This window comes from Setaria italica, chromosome V (assembly GCF_000263155.2).
Source record: "Setaria italica strain Yugu1 chromosome V, Setaria_italica_v2.0, whole genome shotgun sequence".
In the NCBI taxonomy this organism is placed as follows: Eukaryota; Viridiplantae; Streptophyta; class Magnoliopsida; order Poales; family Poaceae; genus Setaria; species Setaria italica.
Genome location: NC_028454.1, coordinates 12,946,572 through 12,967,165, shown reverse-complemented (window position 1 = coordinate 12,967,165; position 20,594 = coordinate 12,946,572). Strand labels below are relative to the sequence as shown.

Here is a 20,594-nt window from a genome sequence, read left to right as displayed (position 1 = left end):
GAGGTTAAACAGATGACTGGTTCCATGCCAATTCTGATTCAATGCATCATCAGGTCTTATAGCAACAATGTACTGACATTACATAATTGCACACTTCCTTTGACTTTCAATAAAATTTATGTAAAGCTGGTCAATTCTTTCGGGTTTTATAGATGCATTTGATATTCACAGAGTACACCACCTGATATAAAAAAAATCAAAATGATGTCATGTAGAGATCTTCTCGTTGGTTCTAGAACAACCTCTGACGAAGAGCAGCTTGCATAGCAGGGGTTTTGGGGTGCAGCAGCGTTTGACTCCGTGTTCGGTTAGCAGTGGACTTTTGGGTTCCTCCGTCGTGGCCGTCGTCGTCTTGTCATCCAGAGAATCGAAGCGAAAGCAAAGGTCACCACAGCGAGAAACAGAGAAAGGACGCGAATTTGGCCCGATTGCCGCTGCGTTTACGCGGAGGAATCAGATCAGCACCGAGAAAGCCACTAGAGCCATCGAGCAAGCGAGCAATCCGGGGGGGAGGAGGATGGCGGCGGCCGTGGCGTCGCTGTACCGGCGGGTCCTCCCGTCGCCGCCGGCGGTGGACTTCGCCTCGCCGGAGGGGAAGCGCCTCTTCGCGGAGGCCCTGGCGGCGGGCACCATGGAGGGGTTCTTCCCTCTGGTGTCCTGCTTCCAGACGCAGTCGGAGCCGGCCTTCTGCGGCCTCGCCTCCCTCGCCGTCGTCCTCAACGCGCTCTCCATCGACCCGGGCCGCCGGTGGAAGGGGCCGTGGCGGTGGTTCGACGAGTCCATGCTCGACTGCTGCGAGCCCCTCGACAAGGTCAAGGCCGAGGGCATCACCTTCGGCAAGGTCGCCTGCCTCGCACGCTGCTCCGGCGCCAACGTTCAATCCTTCCGCGCCAACCTGGCCACCATCGACGACCTACGACGGCATCTCGTCCGATGCGTCTCCTCCCAGGACTGCCATCTTATCGCCTCCTATCATAGGCAGGCTTTCAAACAGGTCACGCCAAATTCCCCATTCCCCTGGGCAATTCCCCTAGTCGGCATCCTATGATCAGTCTCATCTTTCCCCTCAGACACACACTACAGTTCTAACCCCCATTAATCTCTTACAATTCATTTACGCATTAGATTGGATTGTTGAGTTCGTCAACCTCCATTGCATACATCTGTTATCTGTGTATATGACATTGTGCAATGAAGCAGACTGGAACTGGGCATTTCTCCCCAATCGGTGGCTACCATGCCGGACAGGATATGGCGCTCATCTTGGATGTCGCTCGCTTCAAATACCCTCCACATTGGGTTCCACTGAGACTTCTTTGGGATGCCATGAATATGACTGATGACTCAACTGGACTTCTCAGGGGGTCTCTACTTTTGCCTACCTTCCTCTCACTCACTCTTGATCATTTTCTCTGGGGGCATGCTAATATTAAGATAGCCGTACCTTTGTACGGAGTGGCAAGTTAAAAAATAGCGTTGTGCATTATACATAGTACATACAATATACCTTAATGTCATATTGTTTATATGCAATTTCCTACACATTCAGAAAAATTTAGTGATGCTTTAGTTTTCTTCAGTATGATAAGATTATTCAGTAGTCTGTCACTCTGTCTTGACTTTAATCATGCCATTTTAAGGTGTTGGCATCTTTATATTTGATAGGTTCATGCTTATATCAAGAAAGACTGCAGCCCCTTCGTCATTGTACACAGTGGTAAAATACCGATGCTCGGTCAGTTGAATTTATACGAGGCATTTGATGTATTTTTCCTTCCTCAGTAGTTTCAGTTTTCTGCAGAGCTGCAGAGATGAGAACTGGAAAAGCATGGCAAAGTATTGTGTTGAAGATTTACCAAATCTTTTGAAGGGAGATAATCTAGACAATGTTCAAACACTTTTGTCCCGTTTAATTGAATCTCTTCCAGCTGAAGCTGAAGCTTTGATCAAATGGGTTGTTGAAGTTAGAAGGAAAGAGGAAGGGGACCCAAGCTTAAGCAAAGAGGAGAAAGAAAGGCTTTTCTTGAAGGTGGCATTTCCTGATTTTTCATTTCATTTTCTGATGCTGGGTTGGTGTTTTGCTCCGTTCTGTAACACACATTGTATTCACTTGCAGGAAAATGTTCTACAGCAAGTTCGTGATACCAGGCTATTTGCCATAGTCCACGATCTACAATATGCTAATAACCCATGTTGTAATTGCTCATCGTCAAGCGAAGAAGATTCCCTTACTAGGATTGCAGCTGCTGTATGCTGTCAGGGAGCTGCAATGCTATCAGGAAACCTTGCATCAAGACATGGTTTCTGCTGCAAAGAAACATGTTTAAAATGTATCCAAGCGAATGGTGATGGGCTTAAGACTGTTATCTCAGCCTCTGTGGTTTCTGAAGGCAATGAACACGGTGTTGATATGCTTTTACCAATGTCTTCACCTGGTGCCAGTTCGTGCAATTCAAACTTGAAGAACAATGTTGTCAAATATCCATCAAGTGCAGATGTTCTGACCGTTCTTCTGCTGGCTTTACATCCCAGCACATGGTTGGGTATCAAAGATGAGAAGCTTAAAGCTGAACTTCAGACTCTTGTTTCGACAGATAATCTACCTGATGATCTTAAACGAGAGGTCTGTTGTCGAAATCAAAGCATGCTTATTTGTATACCTTCATTCCATAGCATAATATTTTCCTGAAAAAGAAGGTGCACAACTATTTTCTTTTGTGGAAGTCATGTCAGGCTTTAGAGGTCTAGATGGGACGGGCATTTTTGATTCACCCTCCTCACTCTGGCTAGTAGGGGCAGGGTGGGGAGGGTTGGGGGTTGATTTGTCGATGGTGCTCTGGCAGAAGGTGCAAGGCAGAGCATGGCTTGATTCGAAGAGATCTCATGTTGGTGCGGGGCGAGATATATATTCTGCCAAACTTTGTGCAAAGTGTATATTATCACATACACTCTGAATTGTAAAACTTGAAACTATCCCAAGCCCATCACTGCCACCACAAGAAAATGTGACAGACACAAAGGCAACAAACATGCATGCTTACATTCATTAACTTAACTTCTTAGGTTTGGCAGACTGTGATGTTGTAGTTCTGTGACTTGTTGAATTGTGATACATGTCTGTTCTAAATCTGGATCTTGAAATTCTCTTCACACCATATTACACAAGAAACCCAAGTTTGCAATAATACCAATCCTATGACTTGTATACATTAAAATTTTTAAGAAGCATTATCTCACCACAAGTTGAATGTTATTTTAAATAATAGTTCTCCATTTATTTTGCTCCTTCCATCATTCCATAGATTGTTTCAAATAATATATGTATATTGTGTTTTATTGCCCTTTGATAAATATGAATGCTTAAAGCTTTTGTTATAGCGGGTAGAGTAACAAGTGAATCTTTATTTGTGCTGACAGATAATGCATCTAAGGCGGCAACTTTATTATCTGAAGACTTGTAAAGAAAAGGAGGAATACGAAGATGATGATCTGCCATCACCTAAGTGGCTAGGCTAAAGCAGGAAGTGCCCACATCATTAATTTACTTGCTGGAAATTGATGTCAGGAGAAAAGTTGCGAGAGAGTGATTCTTGACTATAATGAGAAGAATTATGATAGTAGTGACGACATATCTTATTGATGAGATCCAGTGTTACTCCCTTGCTCTAAGTGACAATGGGCAGACTTAATTATTTATGTACTGGAAATTGATGTCAATAAAAAAGTTAAGAGTGGTTTTGATAATTGCAAAAACAAAATTTTGATATTAATGATGACACAAATATCTATTGATCTGTTCTATTGTACTCATTGCTCTATGTGAGGCTATTGTTCTTGAGTCGGCGTCTACCATGCCTGAGAGGATATACGGTGCTCGACTGGGATGTTGTGCACTTCAAATATCCTCCTCATTGGGTTCCACTGCCACTTATTTTGGAACCCATGAACATGACTAATGAATGAACTGGGCTTCACAGGGGAGCTTCTCTCAGATTCATTAACTAATGAATCAATTGGGTTTCACAAGGGGGTCTCCTCTCACGTCCATCTTTCTTGCATTCTTGAACGTTGATCATTTTTATTTCCTTATGAACCAACGTGTATTCGGGTAGGATCTGTATCTTATTACCTGGGATGGTAGCTCTTGAAGCTTGGATTAAGCAGCTGTAGTTGGGATATAGGCTATTATTCATGGACTATCAGGATGTGCTTTAAAGCAACATGTATTTTTTTTAGAGTTCCAACATGACCAAAATGGTTTTGCAGCAGTACCTTTCACATGTTCCAAGCACTGAGTTTGCCATCTCACCACTCACGCAAGACCTTTGTCATCCTATGAAACACCCAAACACACCAGTCTAACTAGAACCGTGGCTTAACAGACTGAGAAAACAACAACAAGCAAAAACAGCAATGGTCATGCAGCTCGGAGCATGCCTATGTCATTGTCGGATCAGCATCAGTAGCCATCAGCACCAGCTTCTCTCCCTGTGTATCATCAGAGTGGCCATATAGGATCAGATTTAGCATCAACGGGAACAACCTGTTGACTAGATCCTCTCTGGTCTTTGTTGATTTGGCGTCCATTCAGACAACCCATTCCTTGTAAGTCTCCAAATGGTGTATCTTTTAGCATGAAAAAATATAGTCTATTGCATGAGAAATGGTATTGATTTATTCGGTTTCAAATCTTTGTTTTTTTTCTTTTTTGCATCCCCAGTTTATTGGTTTTAAAATGTTCATTGCCAAAGGGCCGGTGGATGTTCTCTTTAAGACTGTTAATATGAAAAATATGCTCTATTTGGTGGTGATGTGCTAGTTTTAAATAAAATATTAGGATAGTCATAGTTTTCAAACTACAGCAACTACAAAACAGTACTACACATACAATACACTTTAAATGTAGCAAGTATGAAAATAGTAATCTGCTTACAGTATACCTTACTATTGCATTACATATGTACTATTTCCTATGCTTTCAGAGAACTTCCAGTGGTGTTTCAGTATTCTTCTATATGATCAATTTACTACCCTTGCCATCATGTTGTTTTAAGATGTTCACATCTTTAATATTGATATCTTCATGCTTATACCAAGGTACACTGCAGCTCCTCCATTGCTTTAAGCAGTGGTAAACACGCCAATGCTTGGCATGTTGAATATAAATGAACAAATTTGATATTGTTTTTTTTCTCTCATTATTTTCGATTCTCTGCAGAGTTGCAGACGTGAAACTTGGAAAAGCATGTGACAATATTCCAAACGTTTTGAAGATGGAGAATCCAGGCAAAAGCATGTGATAATATTCCAAATCTTTTGAAGGCGGAAAATCCAGACAATGTTCCAACTCTTTTGTCCCGTCCAGCTGATGCTGGAGCTTTGATCAAATGGGTTGTTGAAGTTAGGAGAAAAAAGAAAGGTCGGCGAAGCTTTGAGCAAAGGGGAGAAAGAAAGGCTTCTTTTGAAGGTCACTCATCCATTTCATTTTCTGATGCTGGCTCAAGCTTTTGTTCCCTTGCAGGAAAATGTATCACCGCAAGTCTGCAATCTGCAGTATGCTACTAGCCCTTGTAATTGCTCATCGTCAAGTGAAGAAGATTCTCTTAGAAGAATTTCAACTGATGTGTGCTGTCAACCAGCTGCGATGTTCTCAGATACCCTTGCATCAGAAAATTGCAGTGACCAGTGACCTTGCATTTTAAAACATTGGCATATGACATCTTTATTATCTGTTAGGTTCATGCTTATATCAAGGCACAATGCAGCTCCTCCATGGCTTCACACAATGGTGAAGTTCTGATGCTTGCTCTGTTGAACGCAATTGATGTAGTTTCATTTTACTCAATTACTTTCAGGTCCTGCAGAGAGCCAGAGATGAAACCTGTCAAAGCATGTGCATGTCAAAATATTGTGCCGAAGATTTACCACCGTTTTATAACCTTACTGATTCTCTTCCAGCTAATAATTGAGAATCAGTAAGGTTACTAAAAGTCAAAGTCATATCCATAGACATGTGGAGTCTAAAAAATGTGGTAAAGAAATTTGTCTCAATGACATGTGGAGTCTAAAAAATCTTGCTAAAAGTTAGTTGTGATCAAACTTGACAAAGGTTAGGTGTAGCAAAATGTGGCCGGGAACCAAACCACCCGTCAAACACGGGGTGCCCGGTGGCGTTGCCGCCGAGGCGTCACATGTGGCGCTGTATTGGTAGCTGTTTTGTATTCCCTGGAAGTCTTATTGTGGCCTTCGCAGGTAGTCGTAAACTAGGTAATGCAATTATGCAATGCAAGTCTTGCTTTCGCAAGTCAAAAAGAAAAGGAAAAACAAGTGAGAAGAGAATCATGTAATCCGAAAACGAGAGAGGAAAAGCGGATGGGGTCGAAAGGAGAGGAGATGCCTGTGCAATTTGAATTTTCATTTGCTGCTGTGTGGCTGCAGTGACGAATCAGAGCATAGCATCGACAGCGAGATCAGGGGCGAGCGAGCACCCAGGGCAGGAGGATGGCGACGGTGGCGTCGCTGTACCGGCGGGTCCTCCCGTCGCCGCCGGCGGTGGACTTCACCTCGCCGGACGGCAAGCGCCTCTTCTCGGAGGCCCTCGAGGGCGGCACCATGGAGGGCTTCTTCAGCCTCGCCTCCTGCTTCCAGACGCAGTCCGAGCCGGCCTTCTGCGGCCTCGCCTCCCTCGCCGTCGTCCTCAACGCGCTCGCCATCGACCCCGGCCGCCGCTGGAAGGGCCCCTGGCGGTGGTTCGACGAGTCCATGCTCGACTGCTGCGAGCCCCTCGACAAGATCAAGGCGGAGGGCATCACCTTCGGCAAGGTCGCCTGCCTCGCGCACTGCTCCGGCGCCGACGTTCGACCCTTCCGCGCCAACCAGGTCACCGTCGATGACCTCCGCCGCCATCTCATCCGCTGTGCCTCCTCTCGGGACTGCCATCTCATCGCTTCCTACCACAGGAGGCATTTCAAACAGGTGAGATCCTACCTACTCGTCCTCATGGTCTACCATTTCAAACAGGTGATTAACACTGAAGCGTGCCCATGTCCAAATGTTGCAGACCGGAACTGGGCATTTCTCCCCAATCGGCGGCTACCACGCCGGAGAGGATATGGCGCTCATCTTGGATGTCGCCTGCTTCAAATACCCTCCCCATTGGGTTCCACTGCAACTTCTTTGGGAAGCCATGAACACGGCTGATGAATCAACTGGACTTCTCAGGGGGTCTCTTCTCCATTCATCCTCTAGCTCGCTCTTGATCATTTCCATTTCCTTATTATCCAACATTTGTGCAGTTGGGATTTCTGTCTTGTTATGTAGGCCAGCATCTCTTACAATTTGGATTGAGCAACCCTAGTTAGAACTTTGGGCTATGATTTAGAGACTACCAGGATATAGCGGAAGAAAATGTTGCAGTTGATAAAAATGAAAAATCAGTAGCTGGTTGTTTGAGGTCTTGTATTTCCTTCGGGCCTGTTAGCACTAAACATCATGTGTCGTTATAAGAACACCTCCTTTGCTTGGTCAATGTTTTCATGTTTCATTTTGGCCTAGAAACTGTTGTAATTTAATTCATTCGCTCTTGAGAAACATAATTGCAGGGAGGAACATCAGGCACCATTTTTTTCAGTCTCAAATGGTTTAATTTATTTTTGTATTTGTTATATTCATCACAAAAACTGGGTTATTGTTTCCGCTAGGGCTGTGCTACTATTAAGTTAGTTGCACTTCTGTGCCTGTAGTGAGTATAAATACCCTGCTGTGCATGCAGCATATCTTAATCTCACATTACGCATATGCTCTTTCCTATGCATTCAGAAAATTGCAGTGATGCTTAAGTTTTCTTCCATATGATCATATCAGTCACTTGTAGACCTTACATTTAAAAATGCTGGCGTCTTTATTATCTGTTAGGTTCATGCTTATATCAAGGCACAATGCAGCTCCTTCAGCGCTTTACACAGTGGTAAAATGTTGATGTTTGCTCTGTTGAATGTAAATGTATGCATTTGATGTAGTTTTATTTTGCTCATTTGCTTTCAGTTTCCTGCAGAGTTGTAGAGATGAAAGCTGGAAATGCATGGCAAAATATTGTGCCGAAGATTTACCAGATATTTTGAAGGCTGAGAGTCTTGACAATGTTCCAGCACTTTTGTCCAGTTTTATTTATTCTCTTCCAGCCAATGCTGGATCTTTGATCAAATGGGTTGTTGAAGTTAGGAGAAAAGAGGAAGACAGGCCATGCTTAAGCAAAGATGAGAAGGAAAGGCTTTTGGTGAAGGTTGTTTTTCCATCTCATTTTCCGCTAATGGATCAAAGCTTTTGCTTCCTTATGTAACACGCCTTGTGATCACCTGCAGGAAAATGTATTACAGCAAGTTCATGACACCAAGCTATTTATGATAGTCCATGACCTGCAATGTGCTCGTATCCAATGTTGTAATCGTTTGTCCTCGTCAAGTGAAGATTCCGTTACCAGGATTGCAGCCTCTGTGTGCTGCCAAGGAGCCGCAATGCTATCAGGGAACCTTGCATCAAGTGATGGTTTCTGCTTCAAGGAAACATGTTTCAAAGGTGTTCAAGCTAATGGTGATGGGCCTAAGACTGTTATCTCAGGCTCTGTGGTATCTGAAGGCGATGAACAGGGAGTTGATATGCTTTTACCAATGTCCCCTTGCAGGTTGCTGCACGAGTTCGTGCAATTCAAACTTGGGCAATGAAATCATCAAGTATCCATCAAGCGCGGATGTTATAACCGTTCTATTGCTGGCTTTGCATCCCAGCACATGGTTGGGCATCATAAATGAGAGGCTGAAAGCTGAATTTCAGACTCTTGTTTCAACAGACAATCTACCTGATGTTCTTAAACGGGAGGTGTGTTGTCACAAATCAAGCATGCCTTCTACTTTTGTGCCCTAGAAAAACGTTTCCTGACAAAGAAGATGCACGATCATTTTCTCTTATGCAAATTATGTCAAATTTTAAAGATCTAGGTGGTGCAGGGCTGTTTTGGCTTCACCTGCTTCCACTCTAACCCTAGTTGGGATGGCGTGGGGAACTTTGCGGTTGATTAGTCAACAGTTCTCCAGTTAATCAGGGGTTTTTGAGTTTAGTGTTTGTTTCATGACTAATTTTTTTATTAACTAAATTTGGCAGAGTTATTAGCACCAAGACTTGAATGTTTCAGAGACTAGCTTCCTACAACTAAGATATACATGTTTCATAACTGTTTCTAATAGTCTCCCAATATATTTGGATATTTCAAGGTGGCCTTCAGCCGCAACCCAGACTGTTATTTTTTGGAAAAAGTAATTCAAGCCCGCACCTAGCCCTTTTTCTTCTAAGTTTTAGCGCTCAGCATTCGCTCACACCATATTCAGGATAACTGTTTTCTATTTGTTGCACCTTGACATATAAAAACTGTAAGAAGCATATTTATTTATCAGCTATTGAAAGACATCTTTCTCCACAAGTAGAACGTTATCAGAATAATCTTTCATATGTCTTTTACTCATTCCATGGATTGTTCCATGCATGATTATCACATTGGAAAACAAATTTATCATGTGATGTTAATTCCTTCTCACAAATACGAATGCCAAAAACTTTCCTTACATTAACAGATTAGCAGGGAAGTATCTAGTAAAAACCCTTTATGTGCTGACAGATACTGCATCTAAGTATAACTTTTCATGTGCTGACAGATACTTCATCTAAGGCGGCAACTCTATTATCTGAAGACTTGTAAAGATGAGGAATGTGAGGATCTGTGCCACCATACCCTTAGCAGTGATGCTAGCGACCCTCTCACTTGATAAGTTTATTTGCTGGAAATTGAGGTCATTCGAAGATTTATCAACATGTGAACCGTTCAAAGATTTCAAGCTTCTAGATCAGCATGGAAACGTTCACATGCTCGCTCAACACTGACGTACTTGATCCATAACTGGAAAAACAAAAAACTACACGATTAGCGTGGTGTAGTCCAGCAAACATGATGATGTTTTTTCTTCTTTCTTTTTTTTTTTTAACGATGGCAAACGCTCAGCAAATTTGCCAAAATTTCTAGGAACATGAGGATGCTCAGCGCAAGACCGCCACAGGTCCGTTTTTGGCTGGAGAGGTTCAGGGACGCCTGGGAGTCGTGCTCCCATAAGAAAGAAGGCGGTGGTGGCAGCCGTCTTCACCTTCGTCGTCTGGAACGTCTCCTCCACGTTGGCGCGCGTCTGGGCGGTCTTCATGCTGGTGGTGGCCAGGAAGCTGCACCAATAGCGCATGGTGGAGTTCGGCTGGAGCAGCTTGGTGGACGACGGCGCCGCGGGAGACGATGAAGCGGCAGCGGATGAGGCACACGGCGGCGGTCCGGGCGTGTCGTTTGAAGGACATTTTTGCGATTGGCAGGCTAAAAAGGCATCTATACAACGCATAGGATGCGCTCATGCGCCCGGGATACCGTGAAGCCAAGTTGCCCAAGTTCGTGGGAATGTTTGAATTTGGCTACCATGCCCAAGTTTGGAACCATACCAAATGATGGCCAAAATTGATCAAAGATGTCAAATTTGGCCTGGCGACCTTGGCAAATACGGGCACAAAGCAAACGCGCAGCTCCTAATGATTTGCTACCGCATCATTTTACACTACTGCAAATCTGTCTTAAACTCTTAATTTATATCTAATCCACCCAAATGGCACTTCCCAGATATCCTCCAGATTGGGCCCATCTTTGCACGATGTTACGATTCTTGTATTCCTAATTTTGTTCTAACATAATCTGCCACATCTTAACAACCCACATATCTCAGTGAAAGTTCACCCATAGCTACCAGATTCATTACTCCAACGAGCTCATCTGTGACATCAATGGACTTCCTTGATTTGCATTTGAGTAGCAAACATCACCTTTTCGGTAGCACCAAGGATCCTGTGCAACGTGTTCAAAAACATAAATTTCCATGACTGAGAAAGAGCAGCGCAACATGCATAAAAAATGCAAATACGCTTCAGGATTTTGTGAGAAACAGGAATAGCTCTCTATGATTACGTAACAATAAACTACTGAAGTTGCAATAACTGAAATGCGTAAAATTCAGGGAAGATAACTCTAGGATTCTTTAATGATCTCTATGATAAACTAGAAGGTGAACGTAAGATGAACTTACTCATCTCAGTGACAAAAATACATCCAGCGGCATGGTATCATGGATTCCTCGAGGATGGCATCTGGTCGAGGACCTCATGCACAAAGAGATCCTGCAACTCCAAGTATCTACTTCTCCATTCACCCTGTTGGTTTTGTGCGCCATTCTGAATGTTCAGCCCAGAATCAAATAACATGGAAGAACCACCATACTTCTGCACCAAAACAGAATGATAAGATGCAACAGAAAGAAACATGGAAGTGTATCAAATAAAAGACAAAGCAAAATCAGCTAACCTGAAGTTCATCCAAGTAACGCTCCATAAAAATGGAGGTTCGATTTCCAGGAATAGGAACGTCATTTTCAGGCCGAGGCAGAATTACAGACCGTGGTTCAACTTCCCCATTTGCTGAGCAAACTTTATGTAATGGGTGTAGTGGTGGCAGATTTACTCGTTTTGGCGTTACTATCAAAACATTGGTTACCGGACCTGCCAAACAATTATATTACCAAACGTCCAAACCAACAGTATGTACCTTATGAAAACACTATTCACAAATTAAAGACAAAAAAGTACTCCCTCCATTTTTAAATGGAAAAAGTCCATTTTACTCCCTTCACCTATTTACTTTGTCCGCTTAACCCCCTGAACAAAATTTAGGCTCACTTTACTTCCCCAAACTATTTCATTTGGTACAATCTACTCCCTAATTAGATTTCTCTTTTTTGTTTCTTTGCGTACAAGTTGAGTTTTAATTTCAGATTTTGTCAGTTGACTTATAACATAACGCTCTACGTTAGAAAAATATTAGAATTTTTTCATGATTACTTTTCATACATTTTATATATCTAAGATCAATTTCGTAGTAAATATTCCTAACCTATGAAAATAACCATGAAAAATTCTTAGTATAATTTTTTAACATAAAGCATCATGTTTTCTATCTGCTCATAAAATTTGAACTCAAAATTCAACTCATACAAAGAGAAATAAAAAAGAGAAATCTAATTAGGGGGTAGATTGGACCAAATGAAATAGTTCAGGGGAGTAAAGTGAGCAAAAATTTTGTTCGGGGGGTTAAGCGGACAAAGTGGATAGGTGAAGGGAGTAAAATGGACTTTTTCCATTTTTAAATATGATGTTTAGGACAAAAAATTTCCTACATCATATATTTAACAAAAAGCATAGCCATAGAATAGTTTTACCCTCAACTTTCCAAATCTGTAAGCTTATGGCAAAGATTAACAAAACTTTTACCATGAGTCATGAAACTTTATGTGTAAACTCATGAAGACAAACTTTAGCAGTTCAGAGTTCATGTTTCAGTATAGTCAAGACTCTCCAGAGAGTTAAAGAATTCACTTCTTTCCTGTAAAAATTCTTTGAGCTTAGGATTGATTGATGGAATTCGGCCTAGACAAGTATCACCACTCAGCGAATACAAGAACCATACATCATGCCTCAAATCACTAAGCTATTTAAATAAATGCCTTGTGGTTGGACCTAGCAACAGGCAAAAAAGACATATTTCGGCCTATGGAGTGTGCCAGCAAAATAACCATCCTTAGGTTTCTGTGAGAAGGAAGTACTACTAGTCAATGAAGTAGGGTCACAACACTATATCCATGTCTTGAATTAACTTCAAGACAGAAGATATTCAGCATGAATCTTTATGATGTAACATTAAAGAGTAGAACCTTGGGAGTGTTTGAATTTTCGGGTTACTTGCTGACTTCTAGTATCCCACACCCGAACATTACCATCCTCAGATCCAGACACTAGTAGAAGTCCATCTGTGCTTGATACCAGGCTTGTTACTGCCTTGCTGAATCAATTAAAGAAATTACCAGAATTAACTTAATAGATCTCGCCCCACAAATGCTAGGAATTTGACACTGAAGCAGAGAAAGTAATTGCAAACAAATTTCTTTAGCAAGGCATAACAATAATGGAGATCAATCATTACCCCAAAAAAATTTCAAACCAGACTTCCAGCCTATATGAAGTTTGTAAGCAGTGGACCAACAGTGAAACAGATCAAAAAGAGAAGCAGGACCATAAAAGAAGTATTACTTGTATTACTTGTACACACACCCATTGGGTAAAGTAAACATACATGAGAATTTCAGACCAGCATAACCATAAAAGAAGTATTAGCACTCCAGACATAAATAATGAAGTTATTCAGAGTACAGGAGAGTAAAGAACTACAGATGAAAAACTAGATCAGCATGCAAACCTGTGGTCATCCAAAGCACCAAGAATAGAGGACTCATCACTACCATGAGAACTGATATCAACACCCATAGCAGTAACATATATTTTCCCATCTCTACCACCAGCATAGAAAACATGACTTCTTGGGTCTAGTGCTACAGAATCAATACTAGTGGGAAACTGAATGCTTCTTAGCATCCTACCCTTTGATAAACTCCAAATCTGGGGAAGAAGAAGAAATGCAATGGAAAATGATGTAAATAATTATCCACATGTGTTACTAGGTAAACAATGTAAATAAGAAGAGTCAGCAAGAAATAGACAACAGCCCTTCTGCATAGCATTCAACTAAAGATAGTAAAGTCGCTTACGCACTTTGCATGTTCGATCTTCTGAAGAAGATACAGCAATTGCTCCAAGGAAACAAGCAATATCAGTTACGGGCAGCGCATGCTGATTGAAACTGTAGAGATATGGTGTCTGGGCTTCCAACCTTGACTGCTCATCAAGCACCCTGTAACCAACACAAACAAACCCAGTTAGAGACTATACAAAAATAGCTTACCCAATGTTACCACACTAAACACACATACGTGATCAAATCCCAAACTTTGATGCTACCATCTTCTGATCCTGAGACAAGCAGATAGTCATAAAGTGCAAGGCACCTAACAGCACGATAGTGTGCATGCCATGTGTGGAGAAGCTCTCCACTGGCCACCTACATCATCATCAAAAGAAAGTCATTTAAGCTGGAATAATTCCCAACATTAACTATATAATTGCCGCCCTAATATTTGTGAAACACACTAAGAAAAGAAGCCAAATATTCCACACAACTTTGAAAGAAAGCATGGATTATACGGTATGTTCATTTGAAGTTAGTCTGAAATATCAATGTTCAGATAGAAAAAATGAAAAAGGAAAGAGAAAATACATCATGCTGTTTTGGGAAATGTCATCAGGAGATACATGTGGGCAAAACACCTAGATGAATTTCATTAATCATGAAATTTTAAACTGGTATATACACAAATGCCATGTCATTGAATATCATAGTTTCTGATGTCTCAGTTAAAGCTTTTAGCTCCAAATGTGCAAATCTGTTAACATATTGCATAGCCAATAGCTACTCAAGTTGTCAGCTTAATTAATTACTAGATCAAACATTAACACAAAACAATTGCCAACTTCAACATAAGACACAGTTATGCCAGACTGAATCATTACAGAAGTTCAAAGTTTTACTACCTGAATCACACATTCCTTAACCAGTATGTCAAACACAGCAAAAAAAAAAGAAAGAATGTTTCAAGAAATCAAACTAATTTTACTGGAGACATATTCCTAAGCTGAAGAACCCCCACCGTTTTTCAGAACCAACTGGAACACAAGAAGCCCCTGGTTCAATTTTGATTATCCACCACCCCGGGGACATCCATTTCACACAACCCTTCACCTCACCAAGACACTAACCAAGAACACAGCATACATTTCACATCAACCTCAAACAAAAGCACAGCTAGCAACCAACTCTTTCACCAATTCACCCATCAGCAAGAAACCACAATGCACTCACCTCCCAAAGGAACAAGTTGCCATTGCTGCCACCGCCGATGAGGTAGCTCCCCTCCTGGTCCGCAAGAAGCGCGCGTATCGGCTCAGCGGGGAAGCTTTTGACGGCCACCTGCGGCTGCAATCATCGAAACCAAAAAACGAGCCCGGGGTCAGGGATCGGAGTTCCAGGGCGCCGTTCGGGGTGTTTCTGCGCGGAGGCCGCTTACCTTGTCCCAGTGGTAGAAGTGGACGGTGCCGGAGTTGCCGCCAGACGGAGGGGCCTGGGCGGCGGCGAGGAAGCGGCCGGCGACCGAGGCGAGCGCGCGAGGACGGGAGGCGCAGGGCCGGTGGCGGATTTCCTCCGCGCCGGTGCGGAGGTCCCAGGCGGCCACGCCGGCGTCGGCGGAGGATGCGGCCAGTACAAGCTGTTTTGGCGGCGGCGGCGCCATGAGCAGCGGAGAAGGGTTTAGGGTTTTGGAGATTTCTTTGCCGATTCGGACGGAGGCCCGCGACGCCGGCGAGCAAATATGCTCGAGGGGAAAGGAGAGAGGAGGGATGGATTTTTCTTTTATTTTTTCAGAAAATAATAAGGCAAAATCTCCCCTTAATTACTCGGACTAATCTAACGGTTAAAATAAATTCTGTTGATTGACTACAACGTCTTAAGGATTACAATATAGTATACTGTATTTGATAATTTGAATGGTTGCCAAATTTCTGCATATTAACATTTGACTGGGCCTGAATTGTAACAACTGGGCCGGCCACGGTACTGAAAGCTGTCTGCTTGAATTCTTTCCTGCAGGCCTTCACAAATCTGAAAACGACAGCTGATCACATTACACAATTGTCTTTCTTGCTGAATAAAATCATGTGGTGAATCTTGTAACAATAATGCAGAGACTAACTCCATCACAAAATTATGGGCTGGCCATTTGTATTTGGTTATATCAATGATCAGTTAGCCTGGAAACATTCCATATGCTCGCTCAACACTGCTGCGACGTACATGATCCATAACAGAATAAAAACTACACGATCAGCGCGTAGTCCAGCAAACATGATGATGTTTTTGGTTCTTCTTTTCTTTTCTTTTTGAAACGATGGCAGAACCGCAGAAGCTAAGCCAATTTGCCAAAAATTCTCGGGACACGAGGATGCTAAGCGCAAGATTACCACAGGTCCGTGGTGGTTCCAAATCATATGGCGGATCTCGATGGCAAGTTGCATCCGGTTTGGCCAGGTGAAATTGGAAATGAAGGCACGTTCTATCATGTACCAATAATTTTGCCAATAATGCAAAGATGGTATATATCTGTCTAACTGTAACTTGCGTTTATATTCATGCCAAGTCATCATTTTGTTTTGAATTGACAGATCTGGCTATGAGATGGCAGCGATGTCACACTAATTTTGCATGATTGATAGCGCAGTAATCCTGCGACTGTGACTATAGAGCCACACTGCCACGTACATCAAGCTCTAGCATTTCGTGTCCAGTTTCTGTCGAGGGATCAAAACAACTGATGAATGACGATATACGAAAGCGACATGTTGGTACCACAAGATTTTGGTTCGTGACTATGCAACTTTGGCACACACTTGTGGCGAATTATTCATTTTTTAAAAAAAGAAAGTCAACTAGATACCATCTCATCACACGTTTCAGATGGCTTCTCCCTGTCGCAGAAACTACAGTAAAATCAGTCACCTGTGGGCTGTGGCCAATGGCAAGACAGCGTCCCAGCGAGTGGTAACAGTTGACATGCACAAGCAAAGACTGAATGGTGCATTTCGTCAAAAACCTGCAAACTTGCGAACCAAATGCTGCAAGGAATGTTCAGGGAGAGATTTGAAGTTGCTTAATAATGAACGTGACAAGAAGTTCTGCAATTTCGTGCCAAGCTTCAGCCAAACAAGTGTCCCCTTTCGGCCTCCCTTTTCACGGGCCCAGTGGTGTTCATGCATTCTGACACATTCCTTTGTTCTCCATCTGAATGCCATTCGGCACAAAACCAGTTCAGGTTATCAGGTACTCGGTGTAGTGTGTAGTGTAGCTTTCGATTGCTAATGGTGCAAAAATAGATCACGGTACTAGACTGTTCAAACTCACACTCATGCTTAAATACAATACAACAAGGGCACTTTCGTGGATTCAGTCACAGCTCACAAAGACACGTAACGTACAAATTCAGATGTCCACAAATACACCAAAAATGACGCAGAGGAAGACAGGTCGGTACCAGTAGCATCCAGGATCGTATAGATGGCACCATATCTGGATCAACGACGGCCAAACTGTCCAAGAACGTACATATACACATGCATGTTATATCTGAACTCGCCAAACTGTTCTTCAAAGAAAACCTAACATCTTTGTATAGAAGAAGCATCAGACATGGTCAGCTGATGGCCACATGCAGCGCTGTCCCATAAGCAGTTCCCACATGGCACCTCGTCCAAATTCATATCCTCTAAAGGAAACCAATCATAGATGCAAGTGCAATTACATTTCAAATAATTGATCAGCGGTGTCCATCACGAAAGACACATGCAATAACTGAATAGAGAGGCTGCAATGATATGGCCGATCTCACCACTCAAAACTCAGCACAAACCATGGATCGGGAGGCTACAAATAGCATCCCAAAACCACAGCCATCCAACACAACTACAAGTCCTATTCTTAGTCAGCCTGATACATCTCCTGAGGAAGAGCGAGTCGTGGCCTCATGTCGCAGGGAAAACTCTAACCGCCACAGACTGATCCCCTCTCTTTTACTGATCCCCTCTCTTTTTCTGCTCCCCCCTTGAGGATTCCGAGCACATCAGTTGTGTGTCTTGGTTTCCTCCAAACACAAGCAAAAGCTCTGTCGCCCTTCACCTCTCCTTCCTCTCCCCCCTGGCCAGGGAGAGAGGAAGACAGAGGCACGAAGTGGCGCAGAGTGGACGCTCGTGAACCATTCGACCTGTTGCTGCTGCTGCCGTCGCCCCCGACGAATCGAGAAGGATGGAGAAGAAGCCCACCATCCTCATGAACCGATATGAGCTCGGCCGCTATCTTGGGCAGGGCACCTTCGCCAAGGTGTACCATGCCCGGAACCTTGCGTCCAACCAGAGCGTGGCCATTAAGGTCATTAACAAGGAGAAGGTTCTGCGTGTTGGCATGATCGACCAGATCAAGCGGGAGATCTCCATCATGCGCCTTGTTCGCCACCCCAACATTGTCCAGCTGCATGAGGTCATGGCCAGCAAGAGCAAGATATACTTTGCAATGGAGTATGTCCGGGGCGGCGAGCTCTTCGCCCGGGTTGCCAGGGGCCGGCTGAAGGAGGACGCCGCGAGGAAGTACTTTCATCAGTTGATAGGGGCTGTGGATTTCTGCCACAGCCGCGGTGTCTACCACAGGGACCTGAAGCCAGAGAACCTCCTCGTGGACGACAACGGCAACCTCAAGGTGTCGGACTTTGGCCTGAGTGCCCTACAGGAGTGCCAGAAGCAGGATGGATTGTTGCACACGACATGCGGCACACCTGCATATGTTGCACCTGAGATAATCAACAAGAAGGGCTATGATGGAGCCAAGGCGGACATATGGTCTTGCGGTGTCATACTGTTTGTTCTTCTTGCTGGCTATCTCCCATTCCATGATGCAAATCTAATGGAGATGTACCGCAAGATTAGCAGAGGTGATGTCAAGTATCCCCAGTGGTTCTCTTCTGATCTCCGCAGGTTCATGTCCAGGCTCCTCGATCCAAATCCAAACACCAGGATCACCATCGAGAAGCTGGTTGAGTATCCGTGGTTCAAGAAGGGGTACAAACCAGCAGTGATGTTGGCACAGTCACAGGGTTCAAACAGCCTCAAGGATGTTCAAGTTGCTTTCAGCACCGACCACAAGTACAATGAAGCCAACAAGGTGGAACAACCAGACAGCCCTTTGAAGCCAACAAGTTTAAATGCATTTGACATCATCTCGCACTCCAAAGGATTTGATCTGTCAGGCCTGTTCGGGGACCGAGAGCAGAAGGCGAATTCACGGTTCATGACCCAAAAACCGGCATCAGCAATAGTGTCAAAACTGGAGCAGATTGCTGAGACAGAGCGCTTCATGGTGAAGAAACAGGACGGACTGGTGACACTGCAGGGGTCCAAAGAAGGGAGGAAGGGGCAGCTCGCAATCAACGCAGAGATCTTCGAGGTGACACCAGCCTTTTATGTCGTCGAGGTGAAGAAGTCAGCAGGGGACACATTGGAGTATGAAAGGTTCTGCAACAAGGACCTGAGACCTTCACTCAGGGACATCTGCTGGAGCAGTCAATCAGAGGAGAAGCTTCCTTCAATGACTGAGTCATCACATTAAAGCCATCCTCTTAGTCAGTCGAAAGATATGCCCTTTAAGCGCAATCTCTTCAGAGATGCGACTACAGCTACCCTCCTTTCTCTTTTCCCCCCCTTTCTCAAAGGGCTAAGACCTTGCTCCTTTGAGCAGGAGGTTGTAGGGCTCTTTGTGAGCCTTTTTGCCAGTTTTCTTCTTGTAGTAGCAATTGTTGAACATGGAACTCCTGTTCCTTTCATCAATAGAAGCACGATGATCAGCACTGTCATTGTTTTTCCTGTTGCTTGGACAGAACCATTGCCTGCAGAAAAATAGCACTGAGGAAAGTACAAATTAAAATGATAAGAACATAAATATAAATAGATAACACAGATGAAATTTTATAGATGCCAAATACAAGGGTAACTAAGCAGCTTTAATAAGGCATGTATTGGGGCAAGGCATGTCCTACTCATTATTATGTTCAAATTAAAATGTGGATACATGAAAAGGGAAGAAAATTTTCTGCTTGAAGAAAGCAATCTCTATGGCAGGATTTTTGGACAAATATTGAGTGCTTGAAACTATCAGTTATATGTTATGTCAAATTTAGTAGAACAAAAACAGATTAAGAATAGTACAATTAGTTTCATAGATAGCTTCATATCAAGCAATCTGGAGAGACAAAACATTCTCACTCGACCTCACAACTGTACGCAGCTGCACCACCACATAAGGATACCTCTTGTCAGACGAGTCAGATTAAATTCTCGGAAGAAACAATTGATGAGAAACATATAGCCTTCAGGTGCAGACTATATAAAATATAGAAGGTGCATCACGAACAAGTCAGAAACCACCAGCTTGTTGTCTGGAGATGTACAAATGTGACATCATATTTTTGTAGCAGAAAATGTGGTGCTACATCTTCTTAGTTACACAAGAGCAATGCTATTGCATAGGTGAAGGCAGATTACAACGTTTATGCCAAAATAATGAGCATTGTGCCTTTGTTCAACAAAAACATTTTGCAATTCAATAATTATTAACAGGAGTTGCTGGGCCATCATCATTGTCTCATAATAAAAAAAACTCGACGGGAAGGAGCAGACCGCACCCCCGCTTTGATTTAAGAAGATGCAGGGCTCGAAACCGGGTCTCCGGACTGAGAGCAAGCTCCTGTGAATGAAGCTGATAATCACCCTACTTGCTGAATGAAGCTGATAAAACAAGGATCCTCGAAGAATGTTCATAATGAAACGAAAAACAAACATTCTTTTGTCCAATAAATGAATGAAAAACAAATGTTTTTTGGGTCCAATGTAAAATCAACTCATTGAATGTGTAAATTAAGATTACCCGA

General features: G+C 43.1%; 4 protein-coding genes across 6 annotated transcripts; 3 read left to right on the top strand and 1 right to left on the bottom strand.

Annotated features, from left to right (window-relative positions):
- The first annotated feature begins 283 nt into the window (after positions 1-283).
- Positions 284-3,788, top strand: LOC101760841 (glutathione gamma-glutamylcysteinyltransferase 1). The gene is made up of 6 exons (XM_004968528.4): positions 284-994; positions 1,201-1,364; positions 1,666-1,717; positions 1,802-2,029; positions 2,117-2,623; positions 3,418-3,788. The coding sequence occupies exons 1-6, from the start codon at positions 518-520 to the stop codon at positions 3,514-3,516; spliced, it is 1,527 nt and encodes a 508-aa protein (XP_004968585.1). The 5' UTR covers positions 284-517; the 3' UTR covers positions 3,517-3,788.
- A 2,431-nt stretch (positions 3,789-6,219) lies between these two features.
- On the top strand, positions 6,220-10,528 carry LOC101759348 (glutathione gamma-glutamylcysteinyltransferase 1). 2 transcript variants are annotated; one of them, XM_014805243.2, is made up of 7 exons: positions 6,220-6,975; positions 7,061-7,224; positions 7,915-7,966; positions 8,054-8,281; positions 8,361-8,574; positions 8,681-8,874; positions 9,705-10,528. In XM_014805243.2, the coding sequence occupies exons 1-7, from the start codon at positions 6,502-6,504 to the stop codon at positions 9,813-9,815; spliced, it is 1,437 nt and encodes a 478-aa protein (XP_014660729.1). In that variant the 5' UTR covers positions 6,220-6,501; the 3' UTR covers positions 9,816-10,528. The 2 variants fall into 2 exon arrangements, with proteins under 2 accessions (XP_014660729.1, XP_014660728.1); XM_014805242.2 differs by having other exon boundaries at positions 6,223-6,975; positions 8,361-8,589.
- A 53-nt stretch (positions 10,529-10,581) lies between these two features.
- On the bottom strand, positions 10,582-15,464 carry LOC101760161 (protein ROOT INITIATION DEFECTIVE 3). 2 transcript variants are annotated; one of them, XM_004968527.3, is made up of 9 exons: positions 15,141-15,464; positions 14,936-15,049; positions 13,950-14,077; positions 13,732-13,870; positions 13,379-13,578; positions 12,837-12,964; positions 11,435-11,628; positions 11,160-11,349; positions 10,582-10,921 (listed from the first exon to the last, which is right to left on the bottom strand). In XM_004968527.3, the coding sequence occupies exons 1-8, from the start codon at positions 15,360-15,362 to the stop codon at positions 11,197-11,199; spliced, it is 1,278 nt and encodes a 425-aa protein (XP_004968584.1). In that variant the 5' UTR covers positions 15,363-15,464; the 3' UTR covers positions 10,582-10,921; positions 11,160-11,196. The 2 variants fall into 2 exon arrangements, with proteins under 2 accessions (XP_004968584.1, XP_004968583.1); XM_004968526.3 differs by having other exon boundaries at positions 11,160-11,352; positions 15,141-15,461.
- Positions 15,465-17,334: 1,870 nt separating this feature from the next.
- LOC101757718 (CBL-interacting protein kinase 5) lies at positions 17,335-19,520 on the top strand. The gene has a single exon (XM_012846292.3). The coding sequence runs from the start codon at positions 17,924-17,926 to the stop codon at positions 19,274-19,276; it is 1,353 nt and encodes a 450-aa protein (XP_012701746.1). The 5' UTR covers positions 17,335-17,923; the 3' UTR covers positions 19,277-19,520.
- Positions 19,521-20,594: the final 1,074 nt, after the last annotated feature.